At 38.0% G+C, this 20,043-nt stretch overlaps 8 protein-coding genes across 21 annotated transcripts, besides 1 other annotated feature; 5 read left to right on the forward strand and 3 right to left on the reverse strand.

Moving 5' to 3' along the window:
• The first annotated feature begins 342 nt into the window (after positions 1–342).
• Positions 343–3,731, forward strand: AT3G15380 (Plasma-membrane choline transporter family protein). Its single transcript, NM_112406.5, has 10 exons — positions 343–643; positions 927–1,285; positions 1,365–1,510; positions 1,611–1,794; positions 1,886–1,959; positions 2,066–2,179; positions 2,263–2,622; positions 2,707–2,967; positions 3,049–3,276; positions 3,384–3,731. Exons 1-10 carry the CDS (start codon positions 459–461, stop codon positions 3,573–3,575), a joined length of 2,103 nt encoding a protein of 700 aa, NP_566511.1. The 5' UTR covers positions 343–458; the 3' UTR covers positions 3,576–3,731.
• Positions 3,662–7,534, reverse strand: SDE5 (silencing defective 5; the record flags this gene model as incomplete). 3 transcript variants are annotated; one of them, NM_112407.5, is made up of 12 exons in its annotated part: positions 7,302–7,534; positions 6,116–6,679; positions 5,979–6,004; positions 5,430–5,498; positions 5,264–5,334; positions 4,927–5,168; positions 4,754–4,833; positions 4,591–4,647; positions 4,431–4,498; positions 4,203–4,324; positions 4,048–4,109; positions 3,747–3,948 (listed from the first exon to the last, which is right to left on the reverse strand). In NM_112407.5, the coding sequence occupies exons 2-12, from the start codon at positions 6,669–6,671 to the stop codon at positions 3,829–3,831; spliced, it is 1,473 nt and encodes a 490-aa protein (NP_188158.4). In that variant the 5' UTR covers positions 6,672–6,679; positions 7,302–7,534. The 3 variants fall into 3 exon arrangements, with proteins under 3 accessions (NP_001189900.1, NP_188158.4, NP_001327652.1); NM_001338166.1 differs by lacking the exon at positions 5,979–6,004 and having other exon boundaries at positions 3,829–3,948; positions 7,302–7,515; NM_001202971.2 differs by lacking the exons at positions 5,979–6,004; positions 6,116–6,679; positions 7,302–7,534 and adding an exon at positions 5,577–5,745 and having other exon boundaries at positions 3,662–3,948.
• Positions 7,535–7,778: 244 nt separating this feature from the next.
• On the forward strand, positions 7,779–8,654 carry AT3G15395 (HrpN-interacting protein from malus protein). 5 transcript variants are annotated; one of them, NM_001035623.1, is made up of 4 exons: positions 7,779–7,897; positions 7,991–8,020; positions 8,110–8,229; positions 8,344–8,654. In NM_001035623.1, the coding sequence occupies exons 3-4, from the start codon at positions 8,154–8,156 to the stop codon at positions 8,445–8,447; spliced, it is 180 nt and encodes a 59-aa protein (NP_001030700.1). In that variant the 5' UTR covers positions 7,779–7,897; positions 7,991–8,020; positions 8,110–8,153; the 3' UTR covers positions 8,448–8,654. The 5 variants fall into 5 exon arrangements, with proteins under 5 accessions (NP_001030700.1, NP_001078159.1, NP_001319558.1 ...); NM_001084690.1 differs by lacking the exon at positions 7,991–8,020 and having other exon boundaries at positions 8,145–8,229; positions 8,344–8,583; NM_001338167.1 differs by having other exon boundaries at positions 7,780–8,020; positions 8,344–8,647.
• Positions 8,655–8,761: 107 nt separating this feature from the next.
• Positions 8,762–10,337, forward strand: ATA20 (anther 20). 2 transcript variants are annotated; one of them, NM_001338169.1, is made up of 2 exons: positions 8,784–9,112; positions 9,167–10,337. In NM_001338169.1, exons 1-2 carry the CDS (start codon positions 8,818–8,820, stop codon positions 10,066–10,068), a joined length of 1,197 nt encoding a protein of 398 aa, NP_001319559.1. In that variant the 5' UTR covers positions 8,784–8,817; the 3' UTR covers positions 10,069–10,337. The 2 variants fall into 2 exon arrangements, with proteins under 2 accessions (NP_188159.1, NP_001319559.1); NM_112408.3 differs by having other exon boundaries at positions 8,762–10,337.
• A 7-nt stretch (positions 10,338–10,344) lies between these two features.
• AT3G15410 (Leucine-rich repeat (LRR) family protein) lies at positions 10,345–14,714 on the forward strand. Of its 2 annotated transcripts, NM_001202972.1 has the most exons (22): positions 10,432–10,584; positions 10,750–10,767; positions 10,848–10,911; positions 11,002–11,138; positions 11,226–11,312; positions 11,404–11,479; positions 11,566–11,640; positions 11,759–11,828; positions 11,911–11,988; positions 12,100–12,160; positions 12,265–12,343; positions 12,471–12,561; positions 12,675–12,735; positions 12,840–12,907; positions 12,983–13,053; positions 13,151–13,288; positions 13,406–13,510; positions 13,597–13,721; positions 13,802–13,898; positions 14,049–14,123; positions 14,201–14,256; positions 14,344–14,699. In NM_001202972.1, the coding sequence occupies exons 1-22, from the start codon at positions 10,520–10,522 to the stop codon at positions 14,417–14,419; spliced, it is 1,773 nt and encodes a 590-aa protein (NP_001189901.1). In that variant the 5' UTR covers positions 10,432–10,519; the 3' UTR covers positions 14,420–14,699. The 2 variants fall into 2 exon arrangements, with proteins under 2 accessions (NP_188160.2, NP_001189901.1); NM_112409.4 differs by lacking the exon at positions 10,750–10,767 and having other exon boundaries at positions 10,345–10,584; positions 14,344–14,714.
• Positions 14,715–15,649, reverse strand: AT3G15420 (Transcription factor TFIIIC, tau55-related protein). Its single transcript, NM_112410.3, has 4 exons — positions 15,346–15,649; positions 15,220–15,270; positions 15,088–15,139; positions 14,715–14,980 (listed from the first exon to the last, which is right to left on the reverse strand). The coding sequence occupies exons 1-4, from the start codon at positions 15,427–15,429 to the stop codon at positions 14,844–14,846; spliced, it is 324 nt and encodes a 107-aa protein (NP_188161.1). The 5' UTR covers positions 15,430–15,649; the 3' UTR covers positions 14,715–14,843.
• Positions 15,650–15,698: 49 nt separating this feature from the next.
• Positions 15,699–18,919, forward strand: AT3G15430 (Regulator of chromosome condensation (RCC1) family protein). Of its 6 annotated transcripts, none has more exons than NM_001338170.1 (8): positions 15,699–15,958; positions 16,065–16,100; positions 16,255–16,886; positions 17,014–17,223; positions 17,309–17,419; positions 17,505–17,873; positions 17,964–18,071; positions 18,373–18,919. In NM_001338170.1, the coding sequence occupies exons 3-8, from the start codon at positions 16,548–16,550 to the stop codon at positions 18,700–18,702; spliced, it is 1,467 nt and encodes a 488-aa protein (NP_001325716.1). In that variant the 5' UTR covers positions 15,699–15,958; positions 16,065–16,100; positions 16,255–16,547; the 3' UTR covers positions 18,703–18,919. The 6 variants fall into 6 exon arrangements, with proteins under 6 accessions (NP_001325716.1, NP_974323.1, NP_001325717.1 ...); NM_001338172.1 differs by having other exon boundaries at positions 15,796–15,958; positions 16,065–16,169; positions 18,373–18,885; NM_202594.3 differs by having other exon boundaries at positions 15,699–16,100; positions 18,373–18,885.
• Positions 16,309–16,455: a sequence feature (AT3G15430.uORF1).
• A 15-nt stretch (positions 18,920–18,934) lies between the features above and the next one.
• On the reverse strand, positions 18,935–19,646 carry AT3G15440 (RING/U-box protein). Its single transcript, NM_112412.2, has one exon. It carries the CDS (start codon positions 19,492–19,494, stop codon positions 19,063–19,065), a length of 432 nt encoding a protein of 143 aa, NP_188163.1. The 5' UTR covers positions 19,495–19,646; the 3' UTR covers positions 18,935–19,062.
• Positions 19,647–20,043: the final 397 nt, after the last annotated feature.

A 20,043-nucleotide genomic window follows, 5' to 3' on the forward strand; every position in this document is an offset into this window, starting at 1 on the left:
TTTTTAATGAAGTGGATGGCGTTACAGTTGCAGTCTTGCAGATCTCAAAGAGAATAAGAACAAAAAAAAGCTTGATTTTAAAATCTATTCAAAAAACAGAACAAAGATTTTTAAATTAGGTTTAATACTAGGATTAAAGGAACCATTTAAAAATGGTCATAAGAAATCTCAAAGCCCATAAGAACCAGACATGGATTCTTTTCATGTGCCATGGATGATATAAGATTGAACAGAAACCATTTAATTTTATCTTTTACCAAAAAGAAAATAACTTTTAAACAGAAAAAGACATAAATACCCTTCAAGTGCTTTCACACTCTCTTCTCGAACAATGAACACAGAGAAAGAGAGAGAGAGAAGACACTTAGTAAAGAAGGTCTGTGTGCTGTTCTCTCCGAAATTCCTTTTTTTGGTCTCGAGGGTTTTTCAGACTGTGAAGAGACATAGCTGTGGCAAAGATGAGAGGACCTTTAGGAGCAGTGATTGGAAGATATACTTCAAGTGATGGGAGTGCTCCAAATGATGGGATCATCAAGCACAATAGAAAGTGCAGAGATATTACGTTTCTCATCATCTTCATTGCCTTTTGGGTTTCAATGATTGTCAATTCCAGCTTTGGTTTCAACCAAGGCAACCCATTAAGGTAATGGTTTTTGCTCCAAATCTCTTTGGACAAACAAAGCGTCCTAGAACCTTAAATGTTTTGCTAATCTTGCTTGATTTTACCTTTTATTATACCAAAGTTTGTACCTTTATATCTGTATTATAAGGTTCCTACTTTTCTTCTGCTTGGTGTTCTTTAGTTAAGAGATTTGGTGTGAACTCAATTTATAGAACATAGTTGTGCTAATTTGTTCAGTGAATTGTGCTGTGTTAATCAAATATCGTTTTTGAGTGGTGATGTCTTATATGAACTGTTATTGCAGACTCACATATGGATTGGACTATGAAGGGAATGTGTGTGGTAGCAAGCATCGTCACCGTGACCTTACTCAACTTGAGCTTAGATATTGGTTAAACCCTAACCAAGTTTATGAAAGTGGTTTGAAAGATGGGGAACTTAAATTGGCTAATGCTAGAACTATTTGTCTCTTGGATTGCCCTGCACCTTCTGATGATACTCTCAACTGGGTATGTGACTATCCTGACGGCGAGATTCGTCTCAAGATGAATGATTGGATCGATAGGAACTATGATTATTTTGAGTTTCTTACTCCAGAAATGAGGAATTCCTCTCTTCAGCTTCAGGGTCCTTGTTACCCTGTAATATTCCCTAGTGTGAATGGTAAGAGGCACACAAAGCTTATTCTTATTTTCTATTCTATTGCTTTTTTGTAACAAGGTTTGTTCTTTTGATTCTTTAGTTTATTGGAGCTGCCAATATATTGCTCGTGCTTCAAATTCATCCTTACGCCACTGGCAGCAGATGGGTGGTGTTAATATTCAAGAGGACATGATCATAGACAAATCAATTAGAAGGTCAATGAACTCTCGTGCCTCAGTTCTAAAGGTTAGAAGGATCCTCTTCTCTATTGACATGTAAACATTTCTTTGTAAAGTGATGATTTTTGAAGAATGCTCTAAGCTTTTTTGTTGGTTGTCAATCGTAGCGTTATGTGGCTGATATTGGGAAGTCATGGCCAGTATTGATCGTTTGTGGAGGCCTTGTTCCACTGTTTCTATCCATTATTTGGCTGCTTCTTATTCGACATTTTGTTGCCGCCATGCCCTGGATAACTGTTGTCCTTTTCAACATGCTCTTAATATCAGTCACAGTGTTCTATTACCTGAAAGGTTGGTTAGGAAATCATATTTCTATTGTATGTCTCTATGTTTCAAGTCATATGGACTCAATATACTTATTACACTTTTATATCTTTTGTAGCTGGATGGATTGGGAATGATGCTGTAACACCTATTATTGGTGAGCATGACCCATACTTTCATGTGTATGGTCGAGTAAGTTTACATTCTCAGCCTTAAGCTGCTTTCACATTCACTAAATTATGAGACCATTAGTCCCATTTTCTTCCAAGCTTATTTACATTTGCTGCTTATTCCTCAGGAACTGACTCATGTTCGTGGAGTTGCCATTCTGATGACTTTTATCTCTGTTGTTGCTATTCTCACTTCAATTGCCATTATCCGCCGAATTCTCATGGCAACATCAGTCCTCAAGGCGAGTATTACTTTCTTAGTCACTTGGTGACCAGTTTGGTTTATGCTAGAAAGGTCATTTTGCTGTATACTTGTGAAATCCAGGTAGCTGCTAAAGTAATTGGAGAAGTTCAAGCGCTTATTATATTCCCGGCTATACCGTTCGCGATGCTAGCAATATTCTATATGTTCTGGATATCAGCGGCTCTCCATCTCTTCAGTTCTGGTCAAGTTGTTCAGAACAACTGCAACAACACTAACTGCTGTGCGTATGATCTCGTGTTAAAGAAAGTTAATTGTGACCGTTGTTGCGGTTATAGCATACATTACACCCCTCACATCACCATTGCTATATTCTTCCACCTGTTTGGTTGCTATTGGGCTACACAGTTCTTCATTGCATCTTCTGCGACAGTGATTGCTGGCTCTGTTGCCTCCTATTATTGGGCTCAAGGGGAAGCATCGGTAAGCTAAACAATTCTGAGCAAATATATGAAACTGTAGATTATTATTATGTGTTGATTCTGGTTTTATGGTTGAACAATTCAGCCAGAGATACCGTTTCTTCCTGTTTTCGCATCAATGAAGCGGCTTGCACGCTACAACCTAGGATCCGTGGCTCTTGGTTCACTCATTGTCTCTTTTGTTGAGTCTGTTCGGTTCATTCTCGAAGCAATTCGTCGTAAAACAAAAGTAAGCGGGACCATACCTGATCACTGGTTTTGGAGAATGGCTCATTACACTTCACGTGGTTGTCTCAAAAGTGTGGAGTGGACCATCAAATCGGTTAACCGTAATGCCTACATAATGGTAACAGAAAATCTCCTTCTTTTAGATCCCATTCTTTGAACCATTTCTTGATAGATTGTCTGTCTCTCGGTCTCTTTTCAGATTGCTATAACAGGGAAAAGCTTCTGCAAATCGTCTGCAATCGCGACAGAGCTGATCATAAGCAACATTCTGAGGATAGGGAAAGTTAATGTGATAGGAGATGTTATATTGTTTCTAGGAAAGCTTTGTGTGAGTCTCTTCAGTGCTCTCTTTGGCTTCTTGATGTTGGATTCGCACCGATATCGTGCTTCTCACAACAAAGTCTCATCCCCGCTATTACCTGTTTTGGTAAAATCCTTTTCCTTGCTCTCTAGACTCAATTGTAAATACAAAGACAGATGTTTTTTTTTTTAGCTTAAATAGGTTTGCTTGCTTGTGACTCTCTCTATGCACAGGCATGTTGGGCATTGGGGTATATTGTGGCAACACTTTTCTTTGCGGTGGTTGAGATGTCGATAGACACCATCATTCTCTCCTTCTGTCAAGACTCAGAGGAGAATCAAGGGAATGCTCAGCACGCACCACCTCTTCTGCTTGAAACTTTAGATAGCAATCAGGAGGAAGAGGTTCAGAGTCTTACTCACTGATAGATCCATACTGTATAAGTTTTGTTTCTTCTTTGGTTGGCCGGTTTATATGGTTTTTTAAAATAGAATCTTTTATCTCTACAACATTCTAAGCATATTGTAATGTCAGATGGCTTGATAATTCTTCGATTCCGAAACCAAAAATCATATTTCCGCAAAATGCATCTTTGTTTGGTTACATAACAAATCATAATGCTTTAAACGTTGCAACCAATTTCTAATAGAATGAAGCAAAAGAATAAACCAATGGTTCTTATTTCTTGGCAAAACTCAATTTCTTGGGGTCAATCTCATCAACCCGAATCATTATCACGAGGCCGCCATCTTCTTCAGTCCAAGGAATGGATTCTCCCTCCAGCAGCTTTACGATATGCTAAGAAAACAATATAAATAGAAGCAATTTCAAGCTCTGTTCAGAGATGAAGACTTCAAGTTCTTTGAAGAGATGAAAACAGATGAGTAAAGATGGGACCTTTCGTTTGCTCTTGAAATCTTCCTTCTTCTCACCCAATTGGACTCTGAGGTACTTGAAAGCTAAATCACAAATAGAATACAAACTCATCAAACAGATTAGATTTGTTTCTGATAGAACAAAAAAGGTTTAAAAAGAGGGATTTAAAACTTTACATGAAATGCCAGAGAAGTAAATAAGTTGGCGCTTGAGAAGACGAAGAGCTTCTTTTGCTTCGTGTTCATTCATATTTACTGTCACTACCTCGTCTTCCTCGTAAGTTGAATCATCTTCTTGACTATAAGAATGGTTTAAAAAAAAATTCAACTCTTCCTGCCAATGGAGCATACAGAAGAAAATGACAATAGAGGACTGATAATAAATGGATTGAGAAATTCACTGACTTGACGTCAATCATCTTTGCTACAGATTTGTCATCTGCTTCTCGAGCTTTTTGTCCAAAAAAGTGTCCCTATATTTCATGGAAGATATCATATAGTTGTTACATAGAAGACAAGAAAGACACTGATCACTTTCAACCAAAAATTTCTTTCCAAATTGTACCTTCTCCACGAGTCTGTGTGCTCGCTCGGTTTCTCCTTTGGAGAATGCTTCTGCAGCCTGTCAAAAAGGAAGAGGTTTTAGTTATGCAACCATCACATCATGACAATCATATAGCCATTACAAACATATAAAGGTATATCGGGCAATTATCTCAAAGACTTACAGCTCCATAATATTCTTTCATCTGATTCAAATGCTCGCGTACTGCTTTACGATGTGCCTTAAATTCATTTTCATCGTCATCTATCACAGGAGAAAAATGATAGTTGAGCAAACGCTTGAGGAACAAAAGAATAAACTCAAATAAACGTGTATGTAAGACTACGGCATGGTTACCTTCTTTAGATGTATTGGACGATTGTTTCACAGCAACTACTCTCTCTTGAAAAGGGTCTTCCAGAGGTTTAAAAACAGGACGACCAGCAACTCCAGGTCTCCTTTCTCCAAAATGTCGAGTTACTTTTGGTTTGTCCACATATCTTTCCGCACCTGAGAACAAAGCTTCTAAAACTTCCTTTTCAAGACCATTCTTAGCATTACGCCCTTCCTGTGAACCTGTAAAGGTTCTTGCTCCAACACTGCATCATCACAAAAAGCAATTTGAAGAGGAAAAAAAATCAAAAGGATTGCAAAGGGAAAGTTTCGGTACAAAGATTGACTAGGAAAAACGTGCCTCTGAGAAATTTTTTGTAGTTCCATTTGGTTGCAGGATGTAGATTGTCTTTGAGGATCAACTTTTGACATCTATATAGAAAGGGAAACAAAGCAACAGAGTCAGATTTAGAAGAAGACGCTATTCTATAACAAAGACCAAACTGAAAGTCATAATAAAAGCTCACAACTTCATTGGAAATTCCAACATCAGCATATTTCTTGGTATCAGAAAAGTCAAGCAGTTTCTCCGTACTCTGCAATATAATGAAGAATATAGTGTAGATGCCAAAAGAAGAAGTTGTAACAAAAGCAGGATCAAATGAAATACTCACAAGAGCCATATGCCAAGAGTTATAGAGATACCACTAACAATCAAGTGATCAAAATTAGAGGCGACAGTCGGTATGAAAAGTCAACTTTATCTCAAATTTTAGTCAGCAGTAGTACCAAGACAGAGAAAAGGATTGTCAAAGTGGCTCAAGGGTATAATTGTAATTATTGTTAAAGTAGCTCAAATAAAGAGTGATGCAACTATAAAGGTCACAGGTCATAATTAAGCGGTGGTCATCTTGATGAGCTTCAACGTATGGGGCTATATAATATAACTCAGCCAGGAAAAAGTAAAACATTTAAAATATTTTAGAAAAAGAAAGAAAATGAAGGCATATGGGAAAGCAAAACGCTGTTAAAGAAACAAAATACATTATTTTTCAGAGCTAAAGGCATCGGGTTACCTTCTTCACATCATATCCGCATACGCCTGATAGTTTAGTGGAAAAGCAGATTAAGTTTAGCAGCTAAGGTCGCCAATACCACCATTAAAGAAGAAAAATATGTAAAGCAGAATCAAGGAAAGCTAGAGAATGCTTACCAAGAACCTGGTGAATGACTTCTTGGCTAGCTTGAAAACCTTCTCCAAGCATCTTAACAATAAATTCCTCAACATCAGTTGGAGCCCTGCTTATCTTTCCCTCGTTACTTTTTCGCATTTCTTCACTCCATATCTCAGTTTCTGGAATATCCCTTGAGTTTATCTTCAATGGTTTAGTTGCTTCTTTGGGAGCATTTGATATAGGCCTGGTTCTAGCATACTCCTTACCAATAACACTTGAAACAGTACCATTTGATATAGAATTTCTCTTCGGCCTCCATACTTTCGCTTTGCTATCCTCTTGTCGTGGAACTTCCTTAGGAACATAGACCTGAGTTGGTTTTGAGGTTGCTGTCTTCATTTCAACTTGGTCACATTGAGGCGTCTTTTCAGCCATTGCAGAGAGAATCTCACCAGCTACATCGACATTCTGGCTAGCTTGGCAGTAAGCAGCGGCAATGTCATCAAGAGAAAAACGAGAACCAAAAGTATCGAGAAGCACTTGTAAGCTTCTTGAATCAGGATCACTATTCGAAGAGCTTGCAATCTTTGACATTCCTCCCACTAATTCACAGTGCAAAACAAATGGCTTGGTTAACAACAGTAGCTATGCAAAATGTAGAATGCTGAATGATTAAAATGTTCCCTACATTACAACCAAAATGTTATGCATTTGAAGCTGCAAAAAAAGCTAGTTTCAATCATCTTCCTAATAACCATCACTGACTACGAAACTAAAGCAGAACATGGCTTGTAATCATGATACTACTCTCGGTCAAAATTTCAATGCTCTACCCAAAATTGCATATAACAAACACCTGGCAGGCATTATATCTCCGATCTAAGTAGATAAATGGAACTGCTCAATTATCTCTACACAAGCCAATCAATGATCGTTTCTGAGAGTTCTAAAGTAATACAAGTGAAGCAAATCAATGGCAAAGTGAAAAGTCCAAGAACACCTTTTTACTCGGTATCGATAATCACAACGCAATTAGGGAAACGCATTATCAAAACGAAGAATGTGAAACCTTGAGAATCAGACTAAAGAAGAAAGAATCTTTCTAAAAGAGCCAACTCGAACTCGTTTGGAAACCGCATTACACCACAAAGAAATCCATTTCCAACAATCAGCAATGCAAGACGCAAAAGAGTAGAGACGGAGATAGTGTAAGAGTACACTTACCAAAAAAGCCCGAAGCAAAAGACGCCGGAATCGAGAATCGGAATATTAGGTATTTCGATTGCAAAAGATCGAATCTTGTAAAATCGAAACGGAGAAGAAGAGGACAAAGTAGAGAATTGGTTAAGCAGGGAAATACATTCGGTGCATGAGACGAGAGGAGAAGGAAGTAAAGTTTCTATAGGCTTTGCTGCGAAAAGCAAGCGCCTTTGCTTCCTCCAAATTTTATAGGGAAGACAGTGACAAATTCTTGTTATTTATAAAAAAACCAAATTTGAAAATCGAAGAGCCAAATTGCAAAATAAATTTAACATTTTTTTATCGGATGTTACAAAAATAAATTAGATATCCACATAACATGTGCGAATGTTATTGATAATTTTGTATTAATCAACAAAAAATACATGTCGGGAAAGAAAAAAAAGTGTTTCATTTATTGTTATGAACCCTTTATAAGTTATGTATTACCAAAATAGCACTCATTGTTTTAAAATTACAAATTAGTCCGTTCTTTTATTCCCGTACTCGTTCCTTCTTCTTCTTCTTCCTCTCATCGTCATTTTCTCGATTCTCACTCTTCCGGTCACCGACTAATTCTGGTTAGCTCACATTCCTTATGCTCATTCATCCACAGTTCCCTAATTAACGCTACGAATTTTGTTTCTCCTCTTATTTCTTCTTTCCTCTTGTAGAATAAGGTTTATCAAAAGAATAAGAATAAGGTTTATCTCTTAAATCTCCGATAATTAGCAGAGTTTTTTCAGGATTGAGTTTGATTTGCTGTTTTGGAATCATAAATTTTGCGTTTTAGTGGATAAAAAGCTAGCTTTGAAAGAGTTATTGCAGAGAAAAAAAATGGGATCGAGAGGGATTATCAACGATAAGTGGTCAATGAGGATTCTATGGGGTTGTGCTATCGGAAGTGCTATTGGTATGATTGATCCATCTTTCCCACATTTTCATCTTAGAGACTATGGTTTTTGTTACTCAAATTCATGAGCTTTTTGTTTGTATGGGACACTTTCTTTAACCCATAATTGTTTAGGTTTATACATGGTTGCTGTAGAGAGACAAACTCAGAACAGGGCTCGTGCTATGGCTGAGAGTTTGAGAGCTGCTGAATCACAAGGTGATGGTGATAATGTCTAATATCTACCAAGTAGTGCTCAGTTGAATACTCTCAGTTGAGTTTTTTTTTTTGGTGTTTGTTTTTGTTATAATGACTTCTTCTGCCAAGATGGTGTTGATGTAGTTTCTTTTTTGCAAATAATCGTAATAAGGTTTCGAAACTTGGAGAGTTGAAGTTGCTGAACATACGATTTGTGTTATCGCAAAAAAAGTTATTTCTTATGCCTGTCATGCTATGTTTGTGAATTCGATTTTTAATGCGTATTTTCAGCAAGGCGTCTTGCGTTTAGGGGATGTGTTTTCTATTAAGTAAAAGTCTTCCTTCCTATAAAAGCATGAGGGATCATTTTATCAGGAATGTACAGCAGGATCAACTTATTACATAGAAATAATGGCTCAGGGACACCAAGGCTTATGCTTTGGGTTTATCTTCTTACTATGCTTCTTCAGCTCTACTTTTGCACTCAGGATTCTTAAGGACCTCCCTATGATGGAGCCAAGAAAGCTAGATCTGAACCATGAAATGATGCCTGGGATGGTTATGCTACAGCCAGATCATGAGGTCCAACCTGAGCACACGGTCAAGCCTGGCCATACACTCCAGTCCATGTCCGGTGTATCAGAACATCCAGAGCACACGGTTAAGCCTGGCCATACACTCCAGTCCATGTCCGGTGCATTAGAACATCCTGAGCACAAGGAAAAGCCTGACCATAAACTCCAGTCTATGTTGGGAGAACATCCTGAGCACAAGGAAAAGCCTGACCATAAACTCCAGTCTATGTTGGGAGAACATCCTGAGCACAAGGAAAAGCCTGACCATAAACTCCAGTCTATGTTGGGAGAACATCCTGAGCACAAGGAAAAGCCTGACCATAAACTCCAGTCCATGTCTGGTGAATCAAAACATCCTGAGCACAAAGTCAAGCCTGATCAGATAATGCAGACCATGGCGAGTGAACTGGAAGAGGAAGATCCTGACCACACAAGTAAGCCTATGGGGTATGGTGTAGGTAGGGGCTATGGAAGTGGTGGGTCTGGTGTTGGCTATGGCGTTGGAATTGGCTCTAGTGGAGGCAGTGGCTTTGGAGAAGGTATTGGCTCTAGTGGAGGCAACGGCTTTGGAGAAGGAATTGGCTCTAGTGGAGGCAGCGGCTTTGGAGAAGGAATTGGCTCTAGTGGAGGCAGCGGCTTTGGTGAAGGAATTGGTTCTGGTGGTGGTACAGGTATTGGCATTGGAGAAGGAATAGGATCCGGGTCTGCCCAACCCAATTGCGGCCCTGTCACGGGAGCTCCAGGTAGCGGATTCGGTGAAGGCATAGGACAAGGTAGTGGTCCAGGGGAAGGGATTGGTATCGGTATAGGACAGGGTGGACCTAGTGTAGTAGTCCCAGGCACAAGAATCCCTCCGATAGTGGTTCCAGGCGCACAGATTCCCGGTTTTGTGATTCCAGGTATCACAGTTCCTGGCTACGGTACTGGATGCCAAACAGGTGGCTGCAATCCGAACCCACCACACTACTATATCCCACCAAGCTGTCCCCATTGTCCACCTTTCACATCAGGACAAGACAAACACATGTCAGACAAAGGAGCCATGACCGAAGCTCTTGCACCCACTTCACCGGAGATACATGTTTAAGCTTTAAGAGTCCATGAAACACCAGTCTAATAAATCACTCATAATGAAATCTATTTTGGTTTATAAAAGCTTCACAGAAAGTTGAATAATACAACTTTCTTGCTCAAGTAAAAAGATATATAAGGGAAATGCATATAAGAATAAGTGAGAAGTACTCAGAGACAGAAAAAGATTGATTAAGAATTAGGCAGCTGGTAATTGCATTTCCATGGCTGTGTATCTGTATGACTGACAAATGAGTTTAAATAGACCGGTCCACAAATCAAGTTAAGCTCTCTACTTTAATGGAAAATACGAACTTTAGCTTATATAATTTCTTAATTTGAAATGACATAAAAAGAGGTGAATTTTTCTTAAAGCATTAAACTTTCCGAAAGGAGAGTGGTGGCACTGTAATAACGACGGAGAAGAACGAACGAACGCGAGAGATCGAGAGAGAGAGAAATATTTAATGGATCGGATTCTGAAAGCAGCTCGAACATCTGGTTCGCTGAATCTTTCCAATCGTTCTCTCAAGTAAGATCCATTTTTTAGTCTTCTTTGGATTTCAGATTTTTGTGGGATTAGATTGTTTTAGTTTTTCGAATTGTGTTAGAAATGTGAATCATCTATCATCTTTTGATCGGGGCTCAGTAAGTTTTCGTCTTTTCTAAATTATCATTGAATCTTCGATGTTAGAAGTTTTGATCCTATTACCTGGTCACGAGATCTCATTGTATATGAGCTGCAAAGTCTTTGTTTACACGACTGTTTATATTGATTTGAGATTCAATTTTCAGGGATGTACCTACTGAGGTATATCAATGTTTGGAAACGACCGGAGAAGGAGAAAACTGGTGGGAGGTGATCAAAATGTTCCATCTTTTGAATCCTTTTCTAATGCATTGTTCTGTGATCAAGTTTCCTAAATGGATAAATTTCCCCATTTGGCAGGCTGTTGATTTGCAGAAGTTGATTTTGGCTCATAATGACATTGAGGTTTTAAGAGAAGATCTGAAGAACCTTGCCTGTTTGGTTGTGCTAAATGTCAGTCACAATAAACTCTCTCAACTTCCAGCAGCTATTGGGGAGTAAGTATTTCTGGATCTTTGTATTTGTGTTCCACTCTGTTCAGCTTGGTAATCTCCAAATGTTTGTTCTCTTAAACCCATTTGTAGGCTTACTGCGATGAAGTCTTTGGATGTGTCCTTTAACTCAATATCAGAACTTCCTGAGCAAATTGGTTCAGCAATTTCTCTTGTCAAGTAGGTTATCTCCATCCTGTCATAAAATTCTGTGGTTTGACTTAGATTAGGGCATCGGACTCATTGATTAAACTCCTCGTGATTGTTTCAGGCTTGACTGTTCAAGCAATCGGCTTAAAGAATTGCCAGATTCTATTGGGAGATGTTTAGACTTATCCGATTTAAAGGTTGTTCGATGTTCTTCCTTCTGGTTCAGTTGATTTTTGTTTACTTTTTCTTTCATGGGAATGACTGTGCTTATTGTTATCCACAGGCCACAAATAATCAAATTTCCAGTTTGCCAGAAGACATGGTGAACTGTTCGAAATTATCTAAACTGGATGTGGAGGTATTATTGTAGATTTCTTCCTAGAGTCTAAAGTGATTACTTGGCAATTATCTTTTTCTTCTTTCACTATCTTCCAAGTGCAGTATGAAGATGATTTACCGATGTAAACCTATTGCAGGGAAACAAGCTCACAGCTCTCTCTGAGAACCACATAGCATCATGGACCATGCTTGCAGAACTTAATGCATGTAATGATATTCAACTTTTCTTTTGTGTTTCTTACATGTTGAAAGATTCTGGGACACATTTTAATATCTTTTCACTCTGCAGGTAAGAATATGCTGGGTGTTCTGCCACAAAACATCGGAAGTCTTTCGCGTCTTATCCGGCTTGACCTTCATCAGAACAGTAAGTGTAAACTGAGAAGATAATATTTCTGCCATACCTTTTGCTCCAGTAATAGTCAAACTTGATTCTCATATGTAGTTGCTGAATTGTTTTCGTATTTGATTCACGCAGAAATTTCGTCTGTTCCACCATCAATAGGCGGTTGCTCCTCTCTTGTGGAGTTCTATTTGGGGTCATTCTCTACTACGTTTTATCCAGAAATATTTTCTTGGAATCACATGGAATCTTGTTAGAGACTTTCACTTCTGACATTCTTCTTTCTGTACTTAATTCCAGAATAAACTCACTATCAACATTACCAGCAGAGATTGGAGATCTATCACGTCTAGGAACATTGGATCTTCGTTCTAATCAGGTATTGTGCTCATTTCTTTGATGGATATTGTTTTCTGACAATCTATATATATTTTCGAAACCTTTATCTATTGACAGTCACTTTCTAATCAATGGTCTACACACTTGTGCTTTCTCCGAATTTTCAGCTCAAGGAATATCCAGTTGGGGCATGTAAATTGAAGCTCTCGTACCTAGATCTTTCAAATAATTCCTTGACAGGATTGCATCCTGAGCTCGGTATGGTTAGCAAACAGCACTAAGCATTTCTGCATCCCCTGCTTGCTAATAAATTTACATATGACTTCATAAGAATAGTTATTAGCATAAAACTCATGTCCTCACATTTTTAGGAAACATGACTACTCTGAGAAAGCTTGTGCTTGTTGGCAATCCTTTGAGAACCCTTAGAAGGTTTCCTTTTACTCCGTCTCTGTCTTGTTTCTTGATTGCCTAGTCTTAAATAGATTGATACTTGAAGAGGCGAATAATTCTCTTTTGTTTTTTTTGCTCTCCAGCTCATTAGTAAATGGTCCTACAGCTGCTCTATTGAAGTATCTTAGGAGCCGCCTTTCTAATAGTGAAGGTACTTTGGTCCAACTTCCCTCTTTGTCTCTCATCTAAGTGGTCATGGCTAACTGTAAAAGGTTTGCAATTATAGAAACAAGTGCAAGCACTCCAACAAAGGAAAATGTGATTGCTTCAGCAGCTCGTATGTCCATTTCTTCAAAGGTAAGTGAACCACAGATCTGAGCACCATCCTGTTAAGAATTCAATGTTCTTAATAGAAACTAGAAGTTATTATCTTAATTGATTGCACAAAACTCAGGAACTTTCTCTGGAAGGTCTCAACTTGAGTGATGTCCCTTCAGAAGTTTGGGAATCTGGTGAGATCACGAAAGTTAATCTTTCTAAGAACTCTATCGAGGAATTGCCTGCTCAACTTTCTACATCTGTTTCCCTTCAGGTAATAGGTTTACCATACATCTTCTTTCTATATATAAAGAAAGATACTACAGTTGCCTTTGCTACATAAAATCTGCCAATTACTGTCATGAATTTCATAGTATCTTTGTAATTGCAGACATTAATTTTGTCAAGGAACAAAATTAAAGATTGGCCAGGTGCAATCTTGAAATCACTTCCCAATCTTATGTGCTTGAAGCTGGATAATAATCCCCTGAATCAGGTATGGTGATGTTCAAAGAGAATAAAGAGTTGCTTATAGCTTCCACCAAGAGCTAATGCATCACATTTTTTTTATGTTCTCGTAAGATTCCACTGGATGGGTTCCAAGTAGTCTCTGGGCTTCAGATTCTAGACCTAAGTGTTAATGCAGTTTCCTTCAGAGAGCATCCTAAGTTTTGCCACTTGCCACAACTGCGAGAGCTTTATTTGAGGTTGGTTATGATACTTTATATTATTCATTGTCACTATACACTGTTTTAAGATACCGTATACCTTATACCTCACTTGACAGTCGAATCCAGCTATCTGAAGTCCCTGAAGATATCCTCAACTTATCTAACCTGATTATTCTTGACTTGAACCAGAATTCACTTCAATCGATTCCCAAGGTAATATAGCTTTATATTCTACTTTCTGGTTTTTACTATAGAATTGCTGCTGAATCTGTGGTTTGAATTTAGTGTAACCTGGCATCAATCAGCTAATCAACTAAAGTCTCCATGTAATGTTATTATATTGGATCTGTTTTCCCCATGCAGGGTATCAAGAACATGACTTCACTCAAACATCTAGACATATCCAACAACAACATTTCAAGTCTTCCTCCAGAACTGGTAAGTCTCTGTTGCTTTTTTTAACTGAAACATATACATGTAAAATGTTTAGTAACAAGTCATGTGTTGTTCCTTAGGGTTTGCTTGAGCCTACACTTGAGGTTCTACGACTTGACGGGAACCCATTAAGAAGGTATAAATGATAAACACTGATACATTAATAAACACAAGAACTTTCCAGATCGATTGATTTTCTTTTTCACCAACGTTCTTAAAACAGTATCAGGAGGCCAATTCTAGAAAGAGGAACAAAAGCTGTGTTGAACTACCTGAAAGACAGACTTCCAGATCAGTAGCTTCTACAACATTAACATCAACACCTATGTTGTTGTTTGTAAGATTTGTGTGAACACCAGATTGATTTTATTGATGAGAAATGCGTGTGTCCCTTGTCTAAGATATTTTCACTTTTGTTGGTGTGTAATCCAGTACGTCTGGTTCTGTGATATGTACTACAAGTCTATAAACTCCAATGGCCTCAACAGGAGAATTTTTTTGTAACAAATTGGTTTCTTCTTTTTGTTTCTGCATTTTTCATTGTCGAATGCTAATTTATAACTTAAACTTTAAGAATCTTTTGAAGTTTGGCAATAAGCAAGTCCAAAAAAATCTTTTAACATGAAATGAGAATTATCATTCCTAATCATTTAAAAAAATTTGTAACCTTTCTACACATACCCATAACTCAGCTCTCCAATGACTTAAACAAGGGAAAAACTATTACAAATTGTTTGTTTTTGTTTCTCCATCATCATTGTCTAATGCTGCTAATCTAAACTTAAGAATCTTGTGGAGTTTTGCAACAGGTTCAATTATCTTCTTATGTGGCATCTGGTTTTCACTTGCTGAAACTTCTTCTGCAAAACCAAAATAAAAGTAAAGAAACCTCAAAAATCAGCTTCAGTAAAAACATCAAGGGACAAAAGAAGTACGTGAACCAATAAAGATGAAAAGTGAAACTAACCCTTTTCAGAGAAAGCAAGGCATGTACCAATCGTTTCAATATATTCTCCAACCTGAGAGATCATCAAATCTAACACGATTAAGAATGGTTTAAGCAAAAGAGTTACTCAAACTCAAGTTATAGAAAACTCACCAGCTTGATTTTGCCATCAATGGTCAACACCGGATTCAAAGTATCCAAACCCTGAGAAATAATAAACAAAAGTCAAAACAAAACCAATGCAAAGAGTTTAACTAAAGAATATGGATTTGAACTAACTGATAAAGTATAAGGAGCATCTGATGGAATCTCAATGTGCCTTGAAACTTCATCAAGATCAATCATAACAAATTCCTCCTCCATCTATCTATCTCTATCTTTTCCGTTGAATCTTTCGAGAAAATACGAAAACCTTAAGTGATGGAAACTGAAGAACAAGCCTGATTAAGAGTAAGAGGAAGATGAAGATTCGTGTCAATCGATTCTCTGCTTCTTCTTCTTCTTCTTCGTCTGTCTAAAAATTGCTCTGTTACGAGAGACTCACTTTTGGGCCCATTACTATAACCTAAAGCCCAAAATATGGAGGGCCGATTCTTCATCTTCTCACTTCTTTTTCTTCCACGTGTCAAGCACGGAAACTACATCCAATCTCAGACCGTAAAACTAAACCGGAGGATTTTGTGAAGCCGGAGAACCGGAAATAGTTATGCAAATAACCAAGTTACCAATTTAATTTGAACATAAACCAAGCAAAAGTAGTGGTGAAGCAGAAAACACATAAAACTCTCAGCTAAAGCAATAAAACAGAGTACATTCAAGAGCCGACGACTAAGTAAGCCTCAAAAGATTCTGCAAACAGAGAGGAACAATCGCCACGAAAGAAGCTTAAGAGGCAAGATATTGAATTTTCCCCTAATTTTCTATTCGTCCTCACACGTCTTTCACCATTCTCTTATATAAAAAAGTTCTTTTTAGACTTTTTGGTTTCATTTGTTTAGTGGGCAACCAAAAAGTCAAGACCTTTTGCTTTCCAGGTAAGGATCTATCACCACTAACCTCTTTTCTTCTTCTCGATTCCTCGTTCCCTATTTTCGATTTCAATTGTACGTTTTTCAATCGAAAGTTTTCTCCTTTTTGAGGGATTTGTTTAGTTTGATTGATTGTGGATTGTTCTGTTCTTCGTTGCAGTTCGAAGAATCTGGCGTGTTCAGGTGGATTGATTCTTGCGATCTGACCCTTCTCATGATTAGTTTCCGATCTTCGAATAGACCAACTGCGAGATTCTCATCTATAACTCCGTTTTCCTATTCGATTTCTTATCTCTTTCTACCATCCAACGTGTTCTTCATACATTACTTCAATTGCTCTCGATTTCGCCTCAAAATCTGATCCTCTAGTAGCTTGAAGCAACCCAAAGTCTCGTCCTTTACGTTCAATTAGGTCATTTTGAAACCCTGTTCTTAGAATTAGGAAGGGAAGAAATGGCTGATCGAAACTGTTTGATTTCGTTCGAGGATCTTCCTTCTCATTTGATCTTGGAGGTGTTGACCTCTGGGAGGCTTAGTGCGGTTGATCTACTTAGCTTGGAATTGACTTCTAAGGTTTTCGGAGGGAGCCATGGATTCTATCCTTTGAAATTCAGATCATTAGCTGATTATGCGGCGTCTCAGCTTTGCTCTATGCACCCTGTCTACGTGGGAATGGGTTTGACTACACAGAAAGAGCTCTTTGCCAATTGTGAGGGAAACTGGAAGCGGCTTTTTAGTTTCTTGCAGTCAGTTGAGCAATCCTCAGATATGGTTGAAACCTCTCAAGGCAAAGTATGCTTTCTGTCATTTCATATAGTCAGTAGTTTTAGGTAGTTCAGTGAAGTTGCTATGGAGAAAGTTGATTCTTGGTTAATTTGGTTTAGAAGTCTCAGATGCATTTCTTTTATTTTTTCTGCAGATGCAAATTGCAACAGGAAAGTATCACACTTTGCTAATCAACAACTCAAAGGTTTATTCTTGTGGTGTAAGTTTGTCCGGTGTTCTTGCTCATGGCTCTGAAACTACTCAGTGTGTAGCATTTACACCTATAGAGTTTCCGTTCCCTGCTCAAGTGGCTCAAGTCTCAGCCACACAGAACCATTCTGCTTTCGTATTGCAATCTGGACAGGTTGGTAGCTTCTGTTTCACTTAAAACCTATCCTGTGAGTATATTGTCGTTTGCCATAATCACTCATATTTGAAATCCGGCACAGGTTCTCACTTGTGGGGATAATTCATCGCATTGCTGTGGTCATTTAGATACTAGCCGTCCAATATTTAGGCCTAAGCTTGTTGAGGCTTTGAAGGGGACTCCTTGTAAGCAGGTAGAATTGATACCAACCCTATCTAGACCTATTGATTTTCTAAATTGGTTCTATCAAACATTGACAAACTTATCTTCTATACCAGGTGGCTGCTGGGCTTCACTTTACTGTGTTTCTATCAAGGGAAGGGCATGCATATACTTGTGGATCAAATACACATGGGCAGCTTGGTCATGGAGATACCTTGGACAGACCAGTACCCAAAGTTGTTGAGTTTCTTAAAACCATTGGCCCTGTGGTGCAAATTGCAGCTGGACCCAGCTATGTTTTAGCTGTAACACAGGATGGCTCGGTTTACTCGTTTGGCTCTGGTTCTAACTTCTGTCTTGGTCATGGAGAGCAACAGGACGAGCTCCAGCCGCGTGTTATTCAGGCTTTTAAAAGAAAAGGTATTCACATACTCCGTGTCTCTGCAGGCGATGAGCACGCCGTGGCACTTGATTCCAATGGCCGTGTAAGTTCTTTGTTTCTATCTCGTTCTGTCTCCATTTGGTCTCAGAAACCAAAAGAACTCTTGTTTTAATAATTCTTTCTTGCAACTTAGGTCTACACATGGGGTAAAGGTTACTGTGGTGCTCTAGGCCATGGAGACGAAAACGACAAGATCACTCCTCAAGTTTTGGTCAATCTCAACAATTGCCTTGCTGTCCAGGTTAGATTCGTCCCCCATCTGTACCATCTCAATGTCTGAGATAATGATCCCTTTACACCTTGTTCCTATATTCTCTAAGACCTTCAGCGGTCTCTAAGAACTAATAAGTGATCAGTTCAATTAGAATCAAAACTTAGCACAAGTATTTTAGTTTAGAGGATTTTCAGTATAACATTCAGTTTATTTTTCGGTTTTGGTAAAGAAAACCGAAGCTGGATGTGTTGGCCTTTGTTTGTATGGAGTTTTGCTCCGTTTAGGATCAGTTAGTCAGCCCTGATCATGACTCTGCTTTTACTTGCAGGTGTGTGCAAGAAAAAGGAAGACTTTTGTTTTGGTGGAAGGTGGATTACTATATGGATTTGGGTGGATGGGGTTTGGAAGCCTTGGGTTCCCGGACAGAGGAGTTTCAGACAAAGTTCTTAGGCCAAGAGTATTGGAGTGTCTGAAACCACACCGTGTCTCTCAAGTTAGCACCGGTTTGTATCACACCATTGTGGTCACTCAACGTGGTCGCATTTTTGGGTTTGGAGATAACGAAAGAGCTCAGCTTGGTCACGACTCACTCCGTGGCTGCTTAGAACCTACCGAAATCTTTCTCCATTGTGGCCGTTCTCGTAGCCGGCTTTGTTGATCCAAGGTATAGATAAACAACCATGTTTGTATGAACCGGATTGAGATTGGATTTACCGGTTAGTGTATCTTGTATTGATTTGTATCTGTTTGATTTCTTCAAGTTGTGAGAGTAATAGAAGATATTTCCAGACACCTTAGTGCAGAGAATTATGACATGAGTTAATTAATCTAAGAAGTTTTACAACTTCAACTACATAATAACAAATACCTTAACTCTTGGTGATAGTAGATCCACTCAAGACTTAGCAAAATATCTTAGTCTTTAGAACATTATAGAATGTAAAAGTAAAAAACTGAAAACAACCTAGAAGCAAATGAAGGAATCATTGTAACGACCAAGATGCAAAAGAATAATAAATCACTCAACATCGATCTCATCATCTTCAGGAAACATGTGTGCAACAACTTCAATCTTTACTTTTATCTTCTCCAATTTCTCCAGAGGTGAATTCAATATGCTTTGAATTTCTTCAGCAAATGTTTTCATGATCCCTAGATACGGAGGAACACCAACATCATTGAGGATTTCGTAGATTGTGGCTTTGATTTGTTCTTCATCTTGACCAATGAACTCGTCTCGACCATATCTTTGAAGTTGATTTGTAGTCCTTGTTTTAACCTTACTGGACATGTAGTCAGATTCTCCATCACTATTTGGCTCAGGCACTTTTGTGTAGACAACTTCAAAATCAAACAAAAAAGTCTGACGATCTTGAGTTGTTTCTTTCGAATAATAGATTGGCGTCACCATACATGTACTATCCGATACATCATCCACAATACACTCCATAATCTCTATGCAATGATGGGAAAAAAAGAAGTTAAGAGAGAGTTAGGTTTTTCAAGCTATGAGAGTGTATAAAAAATATTTGTGTGAAAGGAAAATTGTAACCAGGAATGAGTAATTGTTGGGATTGAATACGAGATTTTAGGAAATAGTTACAATAGGAATTCTTCATTAAATTAGATTGATCATAACTACAAAAGTTAACATTCATACATATCGTTAAGGTTCGATGAACCATAAATAGATATTCCGATATTTAAAATATCTTATATGATTGTATTAATAAAATATCTCATATATTCAAAATCATATTTCACTTAACTATTTCGCTGTCAAAAAATATCCTACCACTTTTCCAACATGACAAAAAAAAAACATACTACTTTTCTATCGTGGCACGTTTAAAAAATCATATCATTCCAAAAAGATTTACTCGTCAGATTAAATATCTAATCATCATTGGATTCACAATTTGTTTATTTACCTACCAGACACTTTAAAAAAAAAGATTAACTACAGAATAATTTTGTCTAAAAAGAAACGGATAAGAAC

Source organism: Arabidopsis thaliana, chromosome 3 (assembly GCF_000001735.4).
Source record: "Arabidopsis thaliana chromosome 3, partial sequence".
NCBI lineage: Eukaryota > Viridiplantae > Streptophyta > Magnoliopsida > Brassicales > Brassicaceae > Arabidopsis > Arabidopsis thaliana.